The sequence below is a fragment of the Eptatretus burgeri genome, chromosome 16 (genome assembly GCF_056783735.1).
Source record: "Eptatretus burgeri isolate ZD-2024b chromosome 16, Ebu_testis_v1, whole genome shotgun sequence".
Taxonomy (NCBI): domain Eukaryota; kingdom Metazoa; phylum Chordata; class Myxini; order Myxiniformes; family Myxinidae; genus Eptatretus; species Eptatretus burgeri.
Window position 1 is genome coordinate 24,072,780 of NC_140976.1, and position 20,939 is coordinate 24,093,718.

General features: G+C 51.2%; 1 protein-coding gene across 1 annotated transcript; it reads left to right on the forward strand.

Moving 5' to 3' along the window:
• The first annotated feature begins 4,463 nt into the window (after window positions 1-4,463).
• Window positions 4,464-13,235, forward strand: LOC147010714 (uncharacterized). Its single transcript, XM_085859012.1, has 2 exons — window positions 4,464-4,676; window positions 10,694-13,235. Exon 2 carries the CDS (start codon window positions 11,310-11,312, stop codon window positions 13,233-13,235), a length of 1,926 nt encoding a protein of 641 aa, XP_085715138.1. The 5' UTR covers window positions 4,464-4,676; window positions 10,694-11,309.
• The last annotated feature ends 7,704 nt before the right edge of the window (window positions 13,236-20,939 follow it).

The window sequence follows — 20,939 nt, forward strand, 5'->3', positions numbered from 1 at the left end:
CCCCTCCGTTCCGACGCACACGACGAGCAGCTCCACCGCCCGCGAAGTCTTGACTCTCTGTTTCCGACTCTCCTACTCTCCGCCTCTCCGCCTCTGGACTCTCTGTTTCCGACTCTCCTACTCTCCGCCTCTCGACTCTCCTACTCTCCGCCTCTGGACTCTCCTACTCTCCGCCTCTCGACTCTCTGGACTGACGAACACGGTCCTTTTATCCGCCCCGTAGCTTCGCCCTCTCAGCTTTGACCCCCTCCCTTCGACCTTTCACCTCGCTCCCCATTGGCCCGAGCAAAAGTGGGCGTGAAGGCTTTTTGATCCATAAATTTGCATATATCGATCGCCCTGGGGGCGGGGCCAATTCGCCCCTCGCTCACCGATTGGACGGCAAAAAGTGGGCGTGTGTCGTTTTTGATCCGTTTTTGAAGCACAAAATCCGTGATTTTGTACACGCTGTTCGGCGCGCGCCCTGCACGAGTCCAACACCGGTACCCACAGCGGGGCAAGAACGGTGGCGATGCGACGGTTGCGAGGTGTGACGGGAAGGTCGTGGCGGTTGTGGTGAAGCGGCGTTGTGGTTGGTGGTTGATGTTGTGATTGTGGTGGTAATCATGGCGGTTGGTCCAAAATAAAGATAGCAAAAGAAAAACGGCTATCCTGAAGAGTCGCAGCACGCATAAATGACATGTATTCCCACTAGACAACGGGTTTGGGCCTAACTACACATATACTTGCCGAGATACCTCACCTAAGGGACCTGAATGGTGGTTTGCGAATTTGGTAACCACAACACTACCCCTCCCCTTTTTACAGACTCGTCCCGAGTCGTCAAATTTTCGTGTGCCATCATGTGTAGTTTTCCCCTAGTACATTTTACCTACGGATCCCTGAGTGCGACATTCATGGTATTCGTGTCCCCAAAATAAATAACCTGAGGGCTGCGTAACTACCTAAACAAACTCACTCACACGGACGACTTAAATAAAATTGCCGGCGCTAAGACATACATGCCGGGGGCGCACTCATATTTACAGTACATCTTAACCTTAACTTACAAATTTTACACTAAACCATGGCCCAGGATCATTGAACTCTGCAAAAAGAAAGCAGTTAGCAGGGAGCCAGGCTGCCCGCATGCAGTCTATGGCTCAAACAATGCAGGTGACAGGGAACGTGGCTGGCTGCTCACACGCAGTCCAAGGCCTTCCCTTTTGAACTGAACGCAGTGAACCACAACGGTGCATGGGCTGCACAAACGCAGTCTCCGTGCCAGCTCAAGTGGCACACGCAATGAACACAACGAATGGATGGATGAATGGATGGACCGAATGCAGTGAACCACAACGGTGCATGGGCTGCACAAACGCAGTCTCCGTGCCAGCTCAAGTGGCACACGCAATGAGCACAACGAATGGATGGATGAACACAAACACGGTGCAAGGGCCGCCACTGCAGGCCCGTGTTGTAGCTGCCAACAGGGCAGTTCTCGCAGCTTGCAAACTGTTGCCTTGCGAATCCTGGCGCACATGGAAATGAACAGGGGGGGGGGGCAAAGCAAAAATTGAACGGGGCTGGTGAACGTGGGCAGTGGGCATGGCATGGCAAAGGCAAGCAGGCAAACACAGCCCGCAGAAGAAGGCCGCTGCAGGCAAACTCAGCCCACAGAACCAGGCCGTTGCAGGCAAACACAGCCGGCAGATGAACTGGCCGGCACAGGCCTTGAAGAAAAACAGCCAGCAGATGAACTGGCCGGCACAGGCCTTGCAGCACAGCAGCTGCAGACGATCCAGCCGGCACAGGCCTTGCAGCACAGCAGCTGCAGACGAAGTTGGCCGGCCTCCGCCTTGAAGCAAAACACGGCCAGCCGATGAAGTTGGCCAGCTCTTGCCGTTCAGTGGAGGTTGGTGGAGGGAGTGCGGTGGTGCTGGCCACTTGGAAGGCGGGCTCGGACCTACCTACCTGTCTCCCTCCCACCTATCGCCTTTGCCTGTCACTGTACATACCCACTCCCTTAATTTGTCAAACCCCAATTTAGCCCCAACTTATTTTTTTGTTGTTTTTATTTTTACTTCCCCACTATAAATCGTCCCCTAACCCCCTTTATCGTCCTTGTTCGGCTAACCTATTCTGTCACCTGGCCTACTCCCAACCCCTACGTTCCCTTCCCGGAGGGGAATAAGGGAGAGCTAGCGTCCTGTGTCGAGGCCCAACGAAGCCCCAGAATGGCCTCTCCAGAGTTCGGCGATCTATAACCAAAGTGGGTCCAGCGGCCCACAACGAGAGCGAGGGGATGGATGGTGCGGAGGGGTACACTTCCTAATCTACCCCGGGGCTTTCAACAAGCGCCTCTCGCTTAAACTATTGGTTCTATAAACCCAGATTCCCGTCGCCTGTGTTGGTGTCCTCACAATTTCGGGCCTCGCCCCCCAATTTTCTCTCCGTGCCCTCACACGGTCTCCTGGCTGGGACACGTGGCTCCCTTTGGCAGGCACGACCCTCTGCCGAATCTCCCGCTATGGCACCCCCGGGCACTACACTGCCTCCGAGCCTACCAGCTCCCTAACACCGGGGAGTGCCCCCCATGGCACCTCCCCTGAAACGCACACGTGGCAGGCCGGCCTCCCGGGCCCCTTTCCGAGGGTCACCCGTGCCCACAACACTGCCCACGCGGCTAATGGCGCCCCGGGCCCCCGCACCAAGCAGGCGCACCCGTGCCCACTACGCTATCCCGGCCCCCATGGGCCCTTGGCCTACCACGGCCGACTAGCCTGGTGCCCGGGGTACCCACTCAGCGATACTCACCTTTCGCAGCCACGCTCCCAAGCCCGTCAACAGGGCTCCTGCACCCCTCCAAATGGGTCTCGAGCCTACATTCCCACCAACAACAAAACGACCTCCATTTTTCAATTTGACTAACCCAGCTAACTCACTCTACACTGACCCCGGGGTCCCTTGGGCGGGAGTCACTCCTCCCCCCAATCACTCATCGCACCATGCATTCCCCATTCGCTCCACTCACACAGACCCGCTGGCCTCACTCACTCACCAAGCACATGCTTCCAATTCACTCACCAACTCTTCAACACACTCACCGCTGAACTCTGCCATCCTTCTATCTGCATCCCCTAACTAACTCGTGCTCCCACGTCGTCCCTTAAACTACAGCACGTTCCTTTTAACCTACGTAGCTAAGCTACGTCCCCTCTACACATCCACAAGTCTGTCACTGTCTCCTAACTCAAAAATTCATTTTATTTCCCAACCTAAATCTGGCTACAATCCCTCTACCTAATCCATTCCACGGACTCCATGAGGACTTACCCCTGCCCCATGAAGTCGGTCTAACTAAGCTAACCCTTCCCCCTAACTAGTTTCCATCCTGTGCCCAGGTAAGGGGGTCTTTCACCCCTTGCCCAGGAATCCTGTGCACCCGAAAGTGAGGCTTGTTTTTTTTATTTTTTTTTTTCATGCGCAGCACCTGCGCGGCAACTCAGAGCTCGCGCACTTTGCACCTGCCCGTGACGTCATGCAGCTGCACGTGTTCCTCGTCCCTCCTTGGACGCTACCATCCGGCAGAGATACCCCTCCTGCCGGATTCCAACCACACGTGCAGCCATGACGTCACCGTGCGCAAAAAAAACACAAGCCCCACGTCTCGAGGGGTTCCCCACGCGAACACATGTGCTTTGCCCGTTGGAGCTTAACACACACGATCGCGTGGAGAACCCGTCCGGTCCAAATCCATAATCCTGCCTAAACTTTGTCCGTCCGCGGGATCGGCAAATCCACCGCGTGCGTTTCCGGACCGGGACTTTATGATGATATGTTAGGTGGTCATATTTTGGACCATTAGCTGTGTGTTAATCAGCTGTCAGGATTCTAACCTTGCTTGTAACTGTGCATTATTCAAACCTTGCTTTAAAATGTTGCTTTAAATGTTTCAGGCTACCAATGTTCCATGCACCCCACTGTTTTTGGACAGAGCCCAGCTGTTCCTGTTTCTTGGAAACTAAGCCCTTATCACCCTTCCTGTTGCTCTGTGGTGGTGTGCCCTTAGTGCAACCTTGGAGAGAACTGTGGAATTGTTCCTTCAGTGTATGCTGCCCACACATTCCTATTCTCAGTGATCACCAAAGCTTTGCCTTTGTTATCAGCAGGTGCTAGTGAAGGAGTGTAGGAAAGTTATTAGTTTGCAAGGCTTGCATATCTGAGAGTTGTGTAGGTGGCTTGGAAACTGTGGTTGCATATCTGAGAATTGACCGATTCAACTTCCCCTAGGGCCCGAGGGAGGGGGGAAAGAAGCCCACTGCCACATTTATTTCTTTTACTTCTTTGTTTCCTTATCCCTTAGCATACACTTTTAGTCCACACCCAGTTTTTCCTTTACACTTTTAGTCCACACCCAGTTTTGCTTTGTGTGATTATATATGTGATTGTTTTGAAGCATATTCTTAATGTGATTCAGGGAGCCTGACTGAAGGGTCACTGAGTCACATTCCGCATGCGTGTGGTCTTCGGAAATAAAACGTGTAATTCGAGGATCCTCATCTGACTCTGTCATCTTACTCGGCCGAGTGGAGAGTCATAACAATTGGCGACGAGGATGGGATTCGACTGATGCTGGCGGTGTGGACGGTGGGACTCCACTTGGTGTACAGCGATCGCAAGGGATCAGCTAAAAGGTACGTGGCGATCGCACGTAGGGCACCTAAAATAGGGAGCCCCAGTTAGGCGAGCGCTGTACACTTGGTGGGTTGCGCCCTGCCGGACGCAGCTCCAGGATCTGCTCGAATCAAGAACTGTAACGGTAAACACATATGAGGTGATTCGAATGCGGTTTGTCTGAAGAGCACAAAGGGGAAGGGCTGTCAGGCAGTGTTTGTAGAGCCGGTAAGGGTCGAGGATAAAGGTATCCGTGTGAAATAAGGAGGAAACAGGTTGGAATCCTGTACCAAGAGAGGGAAGGTTAGAGGCCTTCATTGGGTTTGAGGCTATTAGGCGGCGGGTCGAAAGGAACCTCAGTCCCGGTGTAAAAGGAGAAACGATTTACAGCTATTAGGCGGCTGATTGAAAGGGACCTCAGTCCCGGTGTAAAAGGAGAAACGATTTACAGCTATTAGGCGGCTGATTGAAAGGGACCTCAGTCCCGGTGTAAAAGGAGAAACGATTTATAGCTATTAGGCGGTTGATAAGATAAGAACAAAAGAATGGGGAATAAATCTTCAAAGAACGAGAAGATACCAAAAGGAACAACATTGAAAGTTATCAGTGACAAATATGGAATCGATAACGTAAAGGGAATACAGGACTGGGTGAAGTGGACCGCGGGAAGAAAAGATCCCTTTCCGCTGACTGGATCCTTAGATCCAAAGATATTAAACACAGTGAGTAATGCGCTGATAGAGGGCAAAGCAGGCGGCCCGAAACAAAGTGGACCACACTGGAAAGCATTGGCCGCGTGGCTAATGGAGTCGCAAGTCGAGACAGAGCATAGGCGACTCGGACTAGAAGGGACTGTGAACCAACGAAAAATACAAGACGAGGAACGACAAGGGAGACTAAAACAGGCGCTAGACCAGCTAACGGAAGTTAAGACACAGGGAGAGGACAAACAGAGGGAACTAGACCAAGTGTTAGCGCAGCTGACGGAGGTCAAGATACAGAGTGAGGAGAGACAGGAGAAGTTGAAGCAGGCGTTAGCACAGATAGCAGAAATCAACGACGACGTGAACCGAAAGACGACAACCCGACTTGGGACAACAAAGGGAATTTACCCTGTCTTAGAAGGGGACAGAGTAAAAGGAGGGACCGACATTCACCAGTTCCCCATGATACAAGCAGCCGGGGGAGATTGGGTTTGGAGATCATGGACCCCACAAGACATTAGGGGAGTAAAAGCTAGCATGGAAGAATGTATAAAGAAAAACCCGAGAAGGGCCATTCAGATATTACACGACCAGATAAAAATGCAGGGGGCAACCAGGACAGACATAGGGTTTATCTGCACTGCAGTCTTGCCCAGTGCGGTTTGGAGCCGGCGTGCGGCAGCCTGGAGTGTAAAAATGGAAGGAGAAACAGATACCACCTTAAATCGACATTACCCGGAGGGAGCCGACCGGGAAGCACAGGCACTGTACAGAGGAAGAGTACAAACCCTGATGGAAGAACTTGCGGCGGAAATGGCCCCAAGGGTAATGGATTGGCAGGCAATACAGGATGTCACACAGAATCCCAAGGAATCACCTGGGGAGTACAAGGCACGACTGTATGAGCAGATCGAACTGCACTCAGGATTTATTAACATCGCACAGACGCCCCTCCATTTCCTGAACACTATGTTCGTAGATGGACTGTGTGACGAAGTAAGGCGAGAGGTGAAAGCGGACATGCCAGGGTGGAAAACGGCTGACGTAGATGCCGTGTTTGAAAGGGCAAGACAGGCTTGGCAGACTCTGAGAGAAGAGGAACGGAGGGGAAAGAAAGATACCCAAGCTCTAGTTGCAAGAAATCTTGAATTGAAAAGCCGTAAATACGAAGAGAGGGAAAGCAGGCCTCGCTGGGAAAATCCAGATTGGGAACCCCGGTATGAAGCCGAACGGGACCAGCGGAGGCCTTGGAACCGAGAGAGGGAGCCGCAAAAACAGGGAGAATGCTTTAACTGCGGTCAATCCGGGCACTGGTTTCGGGACTGCCCGGCACCGCCTAAACAACGAGGCTGGGGCTCGCGGCCACCACAACAGCAAGAGAGACCAACGGCGCCCCCTAGAGAGTATGAGAGGAGAAGGGAGACAGCAGGAAGAAACTATTGACATGAGGACACCGTGGTGGCTCCGCAAAGGGAAACGCGGAATGTAAGGGAATTGACCACGACCTTAAACGTAGAGGGGAGACAAGTAACATTCCTGGTAGATACAGGGGCCACCCGGTCAACACTAAAACAAGGAGAGATAAAGAACCTGCCACTCTCAGGTGAGTCAGTGAGTGTGGTGGGGGTTTCGGGACGGAGAGAGGATATCCCGATCTCGGACAAATTACGAATTGAAGTAGGTCCCCTGCGGGGAGAACATGCATTTTTGGTAGCCAAACACACCCCGATGAATTTGTTAGGAAGAGATTTGTTGTGCAGAATGGGATGTACCATAACATGCAAGCAAGACGGAGTTTTCATAGATGCTCCGCTGGCATTGCAAGAGGAAGTAATGACCCTCATGATGACCGAACTCGGACCGGTAGTCTATTGGTTGCGGGTTGTGTCACAAGAGGGGAGAGATAAACTGACTAGGGATTGGGAAAGTGCGAAAAGATTGCGGGACGTAGAGGAATGGTTGCGTGGCAACGACATTGAATTGAAAGAAGTGGAACTGCCTTTACACTGTACGGTCTATTATGACGAAACAGGGCAGGATTTTGATTACTCGGACAGAGTACATGAAGAGTACGCTACCACACGCACTTTAATGACAACCACTTTGTGGATCGGGAAAGAGGGAGCGGCAATGGAGGTGGAGCTAACTAACAAGGAACGTGAGCTAATGAAGCACAGAGAAGGACTTACCCCGCACGTCTCAATGGCGGTCGGTAAAGGTCATAGTGCCGAAGAACTGGGAAGAATGTTGACCAGGTTGAGATGTGCCTCGGAACCACCAGGGAGGGATAGTGAAACCCAGAGCACTTTACAGGCCAGTCGACGGGGGGATGGATGGAAAGTATGCTTACCTGATCAGATTTTGTCATGTATGTTAGAAAGGCATGAGATGAACAGCGAAAGGCCACGCCGCCAGACAAACAGGGAAACGAGAACGGAAGAAAGACTACAGGAAGTACCTGTTGAATTATGGACACGACATCCGAATGACGTGGGCAGAGTGCTAGCCGCAACGCCCGTGTCTATCCAGATAAAGGAGGGGGTACCCCTGCCTCGAGTGGCTCAATACCCGTTGCGCAAAGAGGCAATAGAAGGGATCGCTCCGGTGATAGCATCATTACGCGACCAAGGGGTGATAATACCTACTAAGAGCCAATGTAACACACCAATCCTGCCGGTGGAGAAGCCCGGAGGAAACAAATGGAGGTTCGTACAAGATCTGCGAGCAGTGAATAAGTGTGTGAAAGCGTCCTTTCCCGTGGTGCCACACCCGGTTACGATACTGTCAGGGGTGCCGTCCACTGCGACGCATTTTTCCGTGGTAGACTTGTGCTCAGCGTTCTTTAGCATACCGCTAGCCAAAGAGTCGCAACACTTGTTTGCCTTCAGCTACGACGGACAACAATACACCTGGACTGTACTTCCGCAGGGGTTCTGCGATAGTCCAACGCTCTTCTCGCAGGCTCTGAAGGAGGACCTGGAGGACATAGAGCTCCCGGAAGGATCAGTCATGATACAATATGTGGACGACCTGTTGGTATGCTCGGACAATCAAACGAAATGTGAAACGGACACTGTAGCGTTGTTAACAGCTCTCGCCCGAAAGGGCCACAAAGTCAGCAAAGACAAATTACAGTTTTCGCAGCCAAGGGTGACGTATTTGGGACATATACTGGAACAGGGGCAGAGGAGCCTCGGAGCTGAACGGGTGGAGACAATCCTAGAGCACCCAAAACCCGCTACATTGCGACAATTGCGGCGGTTCCTCGGGATGACGGGGTACTGCCGGCAGTGGATCCCTGATTATGCAGTTAGGGCGCGATCACTGTACGACATGGTAAAGGAGGCAGAGGGAGATAAGATCTCCTGGACGAATGGTGCGAACAAAGACTTTGAAACATTGAAGCAGGCCTTGTCAAAAGCACCAGCATTGGGGCTACCGAACTATGATCTTCCCTTCACTCTATTCGTCCATGAAAGAGGAGGGTTCGCCCAAGCGGTGCTGACGCAAGAACACGGAGGAAAGAATAGGCCGATTGCGTACTACAGTAGTCATTTGGACTCGGTCGCCGCCGCCTATCCTGGGTGCTTACGGGCAGTAGCAGCAACGCAATACGCAGTAACCGCAACAGCGACGCTGGTTTTGGGTTCTCCGCTGACTGTAAAGGTACCGCATGATGTGGCGGCGCTGATACGGCAAAATAAGACACAACATATATCAGCGGCACGAGCAGTTCAACATGATTTGGTGCTGTTGCAGGCAACTAATATAACGATCGAAAGATGTTCGCCACTGAACCCAGCCTCCCTAATGCCAGCGGGCGATGAGGGAGAGGCACATGTGTGTGAACGAGTGCTGGTGGAAGAGACAAAGGCTAGGCGTGACCTACAGGAAGCCCCGATCGAAAATGCAGAATTGGAACTGTTCGTGGATGGAGCGGCGAGGAAGAACCGATGGGGAAGAACCATCGCTAGCTTTGCAGTATGCACCGCAAGCGCCACCTTGAGGAAACAATTGTTACCAAAGGGATTTTCAGCCCAACAAGCTGAGCTGGAAGCATTGATATGCGGGTGTGAGCTGGGTGCGGGTAAGACATTGAACATATACACAGATTCTAGGTATGCCTGGGGCATCTTACATGACTCCGCTGCCATTTGGGCCTTGCGTGGCTTTAAGACGTCCTCAGGGAAGGTTATCCGACATGGGGACTTGATCAAACGACTGATACGAGCAGCACAAGAGCCGCAACAGATTGCAGTGATTAAATGCAAAGCTCACACAGGAGGGACAGATGAAGTGTCAAAAGGCAATGAAAGAGCAGATTTAGCGGCAAAAGCAGTGCTCGATGAGGAGGAGGCGAACCCACAACCAACGACCGAACTTTACGTGGAGCAAATGGTAGACGGTCCACAAACGCAAGAACAGCTGAAGGACCTGCAGGTCTCCGCAACTATGGAAGAACAGGAATCATGGAGGGTGAAGGAGGGTGCAAAGCAAAACATACATGGAGTATGGGTGGATGAGCGAAATAGACCATTTGTACCCCGGATATTGCTACCATGGCTCGCCCTCACTGCACATGCGCAGGGCCATATGGGAATAAAAGGGGTGGCGGAAATTATTCGTCAAACCTGGAATGCCCCAGGTGTAACAACAGCAGCAACAGAGGTGGTTAGCAATTGTGCGACCTGTGGTAGACATAACAGGAAGTATGCCGCCAAGAAACGGGGAGCACACCCACCCCCGTCCGGACCGTTTCAACACCTTCAGATGGATTTTATAAAAATGCCGGCATACAAACATCACCAATATGTGCTGGTAATTGTGGATATGTTTTCTAAGTGGGTAGAGGCCTTCGCCACGACCAATCAGGAAGCTGATACAGTGGCCAAACTACTTTTACAGGAAGTAATTCCGCGATTTGGGATTCCAACACGACTATCCTCGGACCAAGGAGGGTCTTTTACGGCAAAAGTAATGGGAAAAGTAGCCGAAGGCTTGGGTATCAACCAGAAACTGCATTGTCCGTACCACCCCCAGTCAGCAGGGGCAGTAGAAAGAGAAAACCAAACCCTAAAGCAGACGCTTTCCAAACTCTGCGAGGACCAGTCAATGCCCTGGCCAGACGTGCTGCCGATAGCGCTCATGAAAATGCGGGCAACAAATAATGCCACAAGGGGCTCTCGCCCCACGAAATAATAACAGGACGTCCTATACAGTTACCGGTCTCGGCTCCGCCAGATATGGGAGATTGGGATTTGGCATGTATGACTGACGGAATGATGAACTATTGCAGAACACTCACTGCTACCATTAGGGCTTTTCACTCACAGGTACAAGAAGCATTGCCGATACCTGCTGGAGACCCGTTACACGATTTCCAACCTGCTGAACGAGTTTGGGTGAAAGAGTTCCTGCAGAAAGACGCCCTGCAACCCAAGTGGACCGGGCCCTACACTGTACTTTTGACCACGCTCTCGGCCGTCAAAGTGAGGGGTAAGAGTGCATGGATACACCACTCACACTGTAAACGGGCACCCAAGGAAGCCGCTGAAACTAGGGAACCGGAGGAGGTAACCTCAGCAGAGGTTCCGGCTGTGTCCGATTCAGTCTTTTACCGGGATAGTGAAGACGACGACGAGGGGGAAGACGTGATATCTCTACAGAGACCCCCTCCACCACCACCGAACCAAGACGGGGCTGGCCCAGCAGGACAGGGAGAGATAGTACAGGGAGACCCACTGCAGGCAGAGCCAGGCGCCCCGCCGGACCCGGGACCTGAAAACGTAGACAACAGGGATCCTGAAAGACCAGCACTAGAACCAAACGCTCCGTCAGACGTGGAGCCGGAACCTGGACCAGGCACCCTGCCAAACGTGGAACAGGCAGGTTTAGACGACAACAACATTGTAATACAGGAAACAGCGACAGGACCTTTGACGACACAACATGCAACTCCTGGTGCTAGCGCTGCTCCTGTGCGAGGGCGGCCTGTCACTAGGCAGCAAACCGACAGCCTTAGACCCCGAGAACCATACACGCCTCCTACACCTCGACCACGAAAGGGGAAACGGGAGTGAGTTAGCAACTTCTTTACAGCGTAGCAGGAGAGGGGTACCAAGAGAGGTGACAGCAAGCAAATATGCAAATTTTGGGACAACCCATAACAAGGAGTTAGACACAGTAAGAGTCTTTTCAGTTAACCGCACCCAACCTTTTTCGTCAATGGTTCCGAACATTAAGGACATAAAGGTACCGCTGCTCCGACCTCAACAACTCATAGAAATACCCTGCATCCTAGCAGATGGGTCCAGTGACCTGGTAGACCGACACAAGGGCCTTGCAGCCATCCTATGGTACCATTTACTAGCAGGCCAGGATCACACAGTGGCGAGACAAGTAAAGAAGGGGTCCTCCACCAGATATGGATATGAATGGGGCCAGCACGCGAGTCTGATAACTAGAATTCCACAAGTACCAGACGACACCCATTTGGCATACTATTGCCGCGTTCTATGGAGCAACCACACAGCACGGAGTAGTTGGATACACTTCACTGTACAAAGAAAGGAGTCACCAACAAGGCCCCCGAATACCTTTGTAGCCCTAACCACAGAGATAGCAAACATTGAGAACCGGAGTGAGTGCTGGGTGTGCCTTAAACCACCATCTGGCCTCGTGACCGGACTTCCTCTTTCCGTACTACCATTAACCATCTTCAATCATGTAACCGGACCAGTAGAAGGGCTCGAAGTTGAGACCTCAGCCCGTGATTATACACAACGGGTCTATGCAGAGAAGAATCCGAGTGCTAATGTAATGGTGGTACCATCTCCCCTATGGGTAGAAAACACCAGGGGAGCAGTCTGTTTTACAGGACAGGGAGCAAACAGAATGGGAAAGTCAGAATGTGAGATTCAACTTCCCCTCCCGAAATCAACTGACCAGGAAGTCATCGCTGTTAACCCGGACACCCAGGTAGAGGAGCAAGTAACATTCACAATAAAAGCAGCCTTACACCATGACAACGGGATGATCCCGCCAAAAGGCATTCACTTGGTTTGCGGGGACAAGGCTTACCCCTACCTACCAAAAGGGTGGGAAGGGAGTTGTTATTTAGCTTCAGTAGTTCCGGATAGCAGAATTAAGACCACTTTTTACCCTACCCCTGCACCACCACGGCATCGACGCAGCGCATCAGAGACAGGGGATCCAGAGGGATGGGCCGGTGTATCAGAGCGCTTAGGGGTGATCAAAGGCACCTGGTGGGAGAAGGCTCTTGGCTTTTTCATGCCACATGCCGGTACTACTATTAATAGCATTAGGTTAGATGAGCTTTCGCAAGTTTTGGAATATTTAGGTAATGTAACCATGGCTTACTATACAGAATTAACAGAGATGTTGGTATCAATGCGCGCTATGGTAATGCAGAACAGAGTAGCTTTAGACATGCTTCTAGCAGAGCAAGGAGGGGTATGCGGGATGATTGAAGGAGAATGTTGCGTCTGGATTCCGGACCCGAAGGACATAACTAATCGTGCGGTGGCCCGAATTAAAAAGGTGGTGGAAGTTCTCACAAGCAATCGAGTGGAACGTGAGGAAGGTTATGCATGGTGGAAGTCGATCTTCCAGGGCTGGGGAGGTTGGTTGTTGCGACTAATAGGGTCAGTACTTTTAATCATTGTGGTGGTAATTTTTGGGGTGTTTCTAATCAAACTTCTCATTACCATTTGTTTGAAGAAGTGCTGCGCAGCGTCACCCCTCACCCAGGCCATTATAATAATTAACAGCGAACTCTCTGTTGAGGACGACTTGGCCAGTAATGGGGAGGGGGACGACCAGGGCCTTCAGGGGACATCATACACGTGGACCTAGGCCAAGGTTTACAACCATTCCTCCTTGTTGAAGCAGATAACTAACCCAGGAGAGAGTGCGTGTTGTTTTGCCTTCCAGTGCAAGATGTGACTCCTGCGCTGGACGAGCTTACACCCGTGCCTTGAGTACTACTTTTGCTACTTGCTTATGTATAATTGTTTAAACAATAGTATTACCACTGCTGCTAACATAGAACAGTATTACATGTTAATATGGTGTGGACTTAGCATTGAATTCATACACTGCAGCTTAAACGGGAGGCATGTGGCAGTGGGTAGGACAAAAGGGGGAAGACAATGGTAACAGAAGCTAACCTGAACCACCGGCAGTTGGGGACTTCTCATTTGGAGAATGTTGATGGCTATCCACGGCATTCGTAAATCCCGTTTGGCAGGCGCGGGGGCCTAGGGGTAGCTGCTACAGGAACCAAATAGGGGTCCACTCGGTCGGTGAGTCTCAGGTGTGGCTGGGAATGGTCAAAATATGACCAAGGAGGGAAACTGTTATGATGATATGTTAGGTGGTCATATTTTGGACCATTAGCTGTGTGTTAATCAGCTGTCAGGATTCTAACCTTGCTTGTAACTGTGCATTATTCAAACCTTGCTTTAAAATGTTGCTTTAAATGTTTCAGGCTACCAATGTTCCATGCACCCCACTGTTTTTGGACAGAGCCCAGCTGTTCCTGTTTCTTGGAAACTAAGCCCTTATCACCCTTCCTGTTGCTCTGTGGTGGTGTGCCCTTAGTGCAACCTTGGAGAGAACTGTGGAATTGTTCCTTCAGTGTATGCTGCCCACACATTCCTATTCTCAGTGATCACCAAAGCTTTGCCTTTGTTATCAGCAGGTGCTAGTGAAGGAGTGTAGGAAAGTTATTAGTTTGCAAGGCTTGCATATCTGAGAGTTGTGTAGGTGGCTTGGAAACTGTGGTTGCATATCTGAGAATTGACCGATTCAACTTCCCCTAGGGCCCGAGGGAGGGGGGAAAGAAGCCCACTGCCACATTTATTTCTTTTACTTCTTTGTTTCCTTATCCCTTAGCATACACTTTTAGTCCACACCCAGTTTTTCCTTTACACTTTTAGTCCACACCCAGTTTTGCTTTGTGTGATTATATATGTGATTGTTTTGAAGCATATTCTTAATATGATTCAGGGGAGCCTGACTGAAGGGTCACTGAGTCACATTCCGCATGCGTGTGGTCTTCGGAAATAAAACGTGTAATTCGAGGATCCTCATCTGACTCTGTCATCTTACTCGGCCGAGTGGAGAGTCATAACAGACTTCACTCTCGCAAGCGAGCACGTGGCGGTCTCGTGCGTTGCACAGCACGAACCTCGTGCTCGCGGCTGGGTGAACCCGGCACGGTCCCCGAAACAACTACAGCCGCTACTCGGCTTTCTTTCTTCACATGTCGCCGTCGTCGTCGCCATTCAACACACGCACACCTGCGTGTTACGACGCTCACACTCCACTCCATCACATTCACACCGGGAGACGGGGCTGCGTGCATCCGCATGCCAACCGACATCTCCCTCACATACCGCTCTCTCACACACACGGTCTCCCTTGCATACGGCCGTTCACTCACGCATGCCATCTCCCTCGCACACGTGGCTCCACGCACTCGCGGCCTTCCACTCACTCGTGGTGCTCCATTCACTCGCGCGGGGGAACTCACCCGCGGTGCCTCACTCACACACGCGGGGGAACTCACCCGCGGTGCTTCACTCACACTGGCCGTTTCATCCACACACACGGCCTCACTCACACACGGTGCCTCACCCACACACGCGGGGGCACTCACCCGCGGTGCCTCATCCACACACCGTCCCTCACTCACACACGCGGGGGCACTCAACCGCGGTGCCTCATCCACACACGGCGTGCTGGGAATCACGTACTCCGGCACCATCGCCACCACACCACTCACACAAGGGGTCGCTTCCACACACGGGGACGCACTCACACCTTGCACCACACACACAGGGACAACCACACTGGGGATTCGTGTCCCCACAAGGGTCTCCGGGGCCTCTATACCCCCCAAGCTCTCCGTGCACCCGTTCGCAGCACTCCTCCCCTCAACCTCGCAAAGCACGATCGAACTCACCTGGTCGTGACTCGCCTCAAGGGGGCATACTCCCTCCCCTCGTTCCTGGAGGAGGCCATCCAGCTGCTCGCACTGGGCCTCCACCCAGTCCGCCAGCTCACCCCCATTATCCTCCACTACCTCTGTGTGTGTGTGCGCGTCACTTACCCCGTCTTCATCGTGTTGTCTCTCTATTTTTTCTGTCTCCCGTGTCTCTATACATTTTATTCTTTCTGTCGTCGTCACCTCGTGTCTCGTCTCACACGTTTTGGTCTCCCCATTTAATTTTTCCCTTTTGGTCACCGTCGATTCCTCTGTCACGACCCTCGCCCAACACGCCCCCCGAATTATTTTTTTACCCGCCTCCACCGCGGGCCTGTTAGCCGTTGCACCCCCTTCCAGCTCGTTTGCTCCCACACGTGGAGTCGCCATTCCTATCTCCCTGGTCACGGCCTTCATGCCCGCCTGCAGGCATCGGCCCATGTTCTGCGTCTCACCCCGGAGCTTTTTCGTTTCTTCCTTCATGTTTGTTTCCATTTTAGTTTTCATGCGTTTTATTTCGTTTGTGAATGTATCCATTTTTTCGTTCATGCCTTTTATTTCGTTTTTCATATTCGCATCCATTTTTTCGATCATTTGTTTGTTCATGCCTTTCATTTCGTTTTTCATTTCATTTGTCATTGCCGCCAGCATGGCGTATAGCTGGGCCATGTCGGGTGCGCTTGAGTGAGCCGTTTCGGCAGGGGTTGGGGAAGGGTCTTGGTGGAGAGGGGGGGGGAGGTGTCATACACCGCGGCCGCTGCCGCACCCACCTCGGGCCCTGGGTTCAGTTGGGCGAGTCCGTGTTCCTGCACAATCAACATTTCCTGCTCGGGGATTCCATCCTGGACCATGGATTCTACACATTCTACATCCATTTCTAATACCCCCGGCTCCCGCTCGCCTTGAGACGCCATCTTGCTTCTCGTGAAGGGTTAATTTGCTCGCTCGTAATTTGGAGGGAATCGGGGGTCGCTTCTCTCACCCCTGGACCGATTCCCGTGAATTTAATTGGAGACAGGAGAGCCCGTTTTCCTGTTCTCCGATACCAGTGCCGCGAGGAGGGCGATGGATTTGTATCGCACGACCTGACACCAGTGTTGCTGATTCGCGCCCGCCGGCGTGCTGACGGCCACGTAACTCGAATCGCGGCACGTTGCCCACCGGACGGACAATCCAGTCGTGACCCTCTCGGACTAACGCCGGGAACCAGTCACGGGTGGACCTTTCGGTCTCACCGCGATCGAGCCAATCAGCCCCCGCGTGGGATAGGGTTGCTCGCCAAATTCGACCTACCTAAGTACCCACGCGGAGGGTAGACCGGGCGATCGCACCTCGCCGCAGGTCGACTTCGGACACGGGCCACTTAAGCGACCCGTTCCGTACTATCGGGATAACCGAGCGGTGTTATCGTCGACCTCGACGGTTCGATTAATTATCGGGCGTATTCAGCCCACTACCAACCCTTTACGTGAAGCAAGATGAGGATTCAATGGGAGAAATGACGAAGCGAAGCGGGAAACAGTTCAACACAAAGCACATTTATTCGCGGCACACGGGAAGCACACATATTCAATTCCACCAAAAGCACACAGAAAAGAAAAACACAATTCCATTTACACAAAAAGCAAATATAAAAGCAAAAACACAATGCAGAGCTAATACCGACTACCGAGCACACGGCAACACTTATACAATTCTACTTCACAGACGGCGCCGACAACACATACCCAAAACCAAGGAAAAGAAATACCCTCAAGGATGAGGCGGGCCTGAGGCCGAGACCGGGTCGGCCTACCCGTCTGGTGATGAGACGCGGAGCGGCGATGGCGCCTCAACTCCGCGGGCCTCGCGGACAGTGTCTGGTAGGGGGTGGGAAAGGGGCCCCCTTGGTCGCACTATCTCAGCGCGGGGGGAAACAGGAGGGGGTTGCTGATGCTCGGGGTATAGAGGATCTTTATTATCCCGCGACGAGCGTCTCCACCTCGGCCAGGTCGCGCTGTCGGCCTCCCTCGGGTGCAGCTTCCTGCACGACGCGAGCACCCCCTCGTCTGGTGTCGCCGCCTTTCCACAGCTCCGTCCCCTCCGTTCAGACTCCAACGCACACGACGAGCAGCTCCACCGCCCGCGAAGTCTTGACTCTCTGTTTCCGACTCTCCGACTCTCCGCCTCTCCGCCTCTGGACTCTGGACTCTCTGTTTCCGACTCTCCTACTCTCCGCCTCTCCGCCTCTGGACTCTGGACTCTCTGTTTCCGACTCTCCTACTCTCCTACTCTCCTACTCTCCTACTCTCCTACTCTCCTACTCTCCTACTCTCCTACTCTCCTACTCTCGACTCTCGACTCTCTGGACTGACGAACACGGTCCTTTTATCCGCCCCGTAGCTTCGCCCTCTCAGCTTTGACCCCCTCCCTTCGACCTTTCACCTCGCTCCCCATTGGCCCGAGCAAAAGTGGGCGTGAAGGCTTTTTGATCCATAAATTTGCATATATCGATCGCCCTGGGGGCGGGGCCAATTCGCCCCTCGCTCACCGATTGGACGGCAAAAAGTGGGCGTGTGTCGTTTTTGATCCGTTTTTGAAGCACAAAATCCGTGGTTTTGTACACGCTGTTCGGTGCGCGCCCTGCACGAGTCCAACACCGGTACCCACAGCGGGGCAAGAACGGTGGCGATGCGACGGTTGCGAGGTGTGACGGGAAGGTCGTGGCGGTTGTGGTGAAGCGGCGTTGTGGTTGGTGGTTGATGTTGTGATTGTGGTGGTAATCATGGCGGTTGGTCCAAAATAAAGATAGCAAAAGAAAAACGGCTATCCTGAAGAGTCGCAGCACGCATAAATGATATGTATTCCCACTAGACAACGGGTTTGGGCCTAACTACACATATACTTGCCGAGATACCTCACCTAAGGGACCTGAATGGTGGTTTGCGAATTTGGTAACCACAACAATATTATCTATATTTCCAGACTTTATGGCCACCTTGTTGTACTATAAAAGTAAATTTATATATTTATAGGGTATGTATGTATATTTGTTGGTTACCTCCACCACCGAAGGTGAAGGAGGTTATGTTTTCACCCCTTTCTGTTGGGGGGTCGCTAGAGCACCCTTATTGTCAGGTTTTCCGTGTGTGTGTGTGTGTGTGTGTGTGTGTGTGTGTGTGTGTGTGTGTGTGTGTGTGTGTGTGTGTGTGTGTGTGTGTGTGTGTGTGTGTGTGTGTGTGTGTGTGCGTGCATGCGCGCGCGCGCAACGCGAGGCTCCACAGCACAAACCAGCAAACCGATTTCGATGAAACTTGGCGAACAGGTGCCATATGGCTGGGAGTGTGCGCGTTTGAGTTTCGTTGCTAAGCAACCACCCGTTGATATGCAGCGGCCAAAAAACCGCGTGCTGTATTTTCAATACTTGTCCTACAGTTTTGAATGTAGAGAAACGAGACTTCGGAATTAAATACTTCGAGATATGTAGAAAATTTTACTCGAGCCGATTTTTGATTTCGGTTTTATTTTTCAAATGGTAGTCCTTCAAAAATCGGGTGTCTATTTACCGTCATTTTTTTTGTTTGTTTGTTTGTATGTAATGGACAGCTCTGGAGGCCAGAGGAGTCAACCGATTTTGATGAAACTTGACAGGTAGGTTCATACCAGGATCTCGTTCAATGCTTTTGAGCACCGTTGACCCGGATACCACCGTTGCCTAGCAACGGGACTTTGAAATGTTTGACAAATCATAAAAAATTTATTTTTTCGAAAATCAAAAATGGCCTTTATGCGCACTATAATCAACCTCTTTGTCAAAAATTTTCAGCCCGATCCGTCAAAAACTGTATGACTCGTATGCAATTATGTTGCTACCACAAATGTCGCCCACTGGCTTGTCTGTTTGCTTGTTTGTCTGTGGACTCACAGACAAAGTTTGGGACAGATCTGGATGAAATTTTGTGGAGAGGTTCGGTGTGTGACAAGGACGAAAAGATTATATTTTGGTGAAGATCCGGATCTGGATCCGACTACTGGAATTTTTAAAGTGATTCTTCACCATTGAAAGATAGGGCTCAAAAACCATATATAGCATGATATCTCAAAAATGTAATGGGCCAGATATGTTCTCATGGATCAGGTATTGCAGGTTGGAGTTATGCACTCTACTGAGTGCCCTTGAAGTTTATATATGCTTTAAAAATTAAAAAAACACTCCTGAACCAAATCCAACCAAATTTTACAATTTGCGTAAACTCCAAGTATGGTTTCTATCTGGGTAGCATATCTGGGTGAGGGGGTTCAGGGTGGGGGGGAAGATCGCAATTCTCTCCACATGAATGTTTATCAAATACTGCCACCCATTGGTAGCTGGAATTACAAATCATCATGTACAAAGAAAGTTTAAATAACTTCATAATATACATTATGTTGATGTTGAAAAGTTTTCAAAATGTTTCATTTCATTCATTTTAAGCGGAGGTTCAAACCAAAACATCCAACACTGAGCTTATCAGCAAAGCTGAGGTGATTATATATATATATATATATATATATATATATATATATATATATATATATATATATATATATATATATATATATATATATATATATATATATATATATATATATATATATATATATTATATATTGCTGCGGGCCAGGGGTCGGGTGAGAAGACCACTAAGGGGGTGAAAGCTATCTCGGCTCCCACCAGACTCCGCGGAATTGTAGGCCGTAGCACACGGATAATTCCGTGACGCGGCGGGTTGCTTACCTGACCGTGGATGCCAATAACTCAACCACGTGTCTTTGGGTCCTCCATCTAGTTAATGCGGTTACCTAAAAATAACCACGTTATTTAATTACCGGGGAACATGCCCTCAGTACACCTTGTCCGAACCGGATCACTCAACCGGACCGGATAACTTTACCAGATCGGATGCAGCCGAGCAACACTGCCAAGGACGTACTGGCAAAAAGGAACGGATTGTTGGGAATAAAGTCCCGGCTAATCTAGGATTCGGACCATGTTGGATCAATGGAGGAAAAGACAAAAACGAGCTGGGAACATTTCTAATAATGAGTTATTTACAAGCAGGCAAGGAAGGGTATGTGGTACAGGGAATAGGTCTATTGGGGTGTGTTGTGCAAAGATAGGGAAGAGAGGTGTGGTGCAGCAATAAACACGCAACTTATTACAGCAGACGCAGAGCAGACTTAACCCGAAAATAACAACAATCTTCTGCAGGCTTACTTCTATAGACAGGCGCTAGGACACACACACAGACACAGAAAAGCCGATGAAGAGGAATTCAAGCAAGACAGGAGAGGAGTTGAGGCTACGGTCTCTCTGTACCTCTGTATAATTGATACGCAGTCCCCGAACAGGTCACCAATATGTTTGGGGGGAATGCTCCGTGGCGCGGTACCGGCCTGACAGCTGGCGCGTCGTCTCCTGCTTCGAGCAGCTCGCATGGAGACCGTGGGCGTGAAGGAGGGCTTGAGTTGGGAAGGTGGAATCAGCGTCATGTGGGCGGAGAAGAGGAGGAACCCAGCGATGATGACAGAAGGCGGAGTCGAAGTGATGA

Coding starts and splice junctions, on each gene's coding strand:
- LOC147010714 (XM_085859012.1), top strand. CDS start 11,310: ATGCAACTCCTGGTGCTAGCGCTGCTCCTGTGCGAGGGCGGCCTGTCA.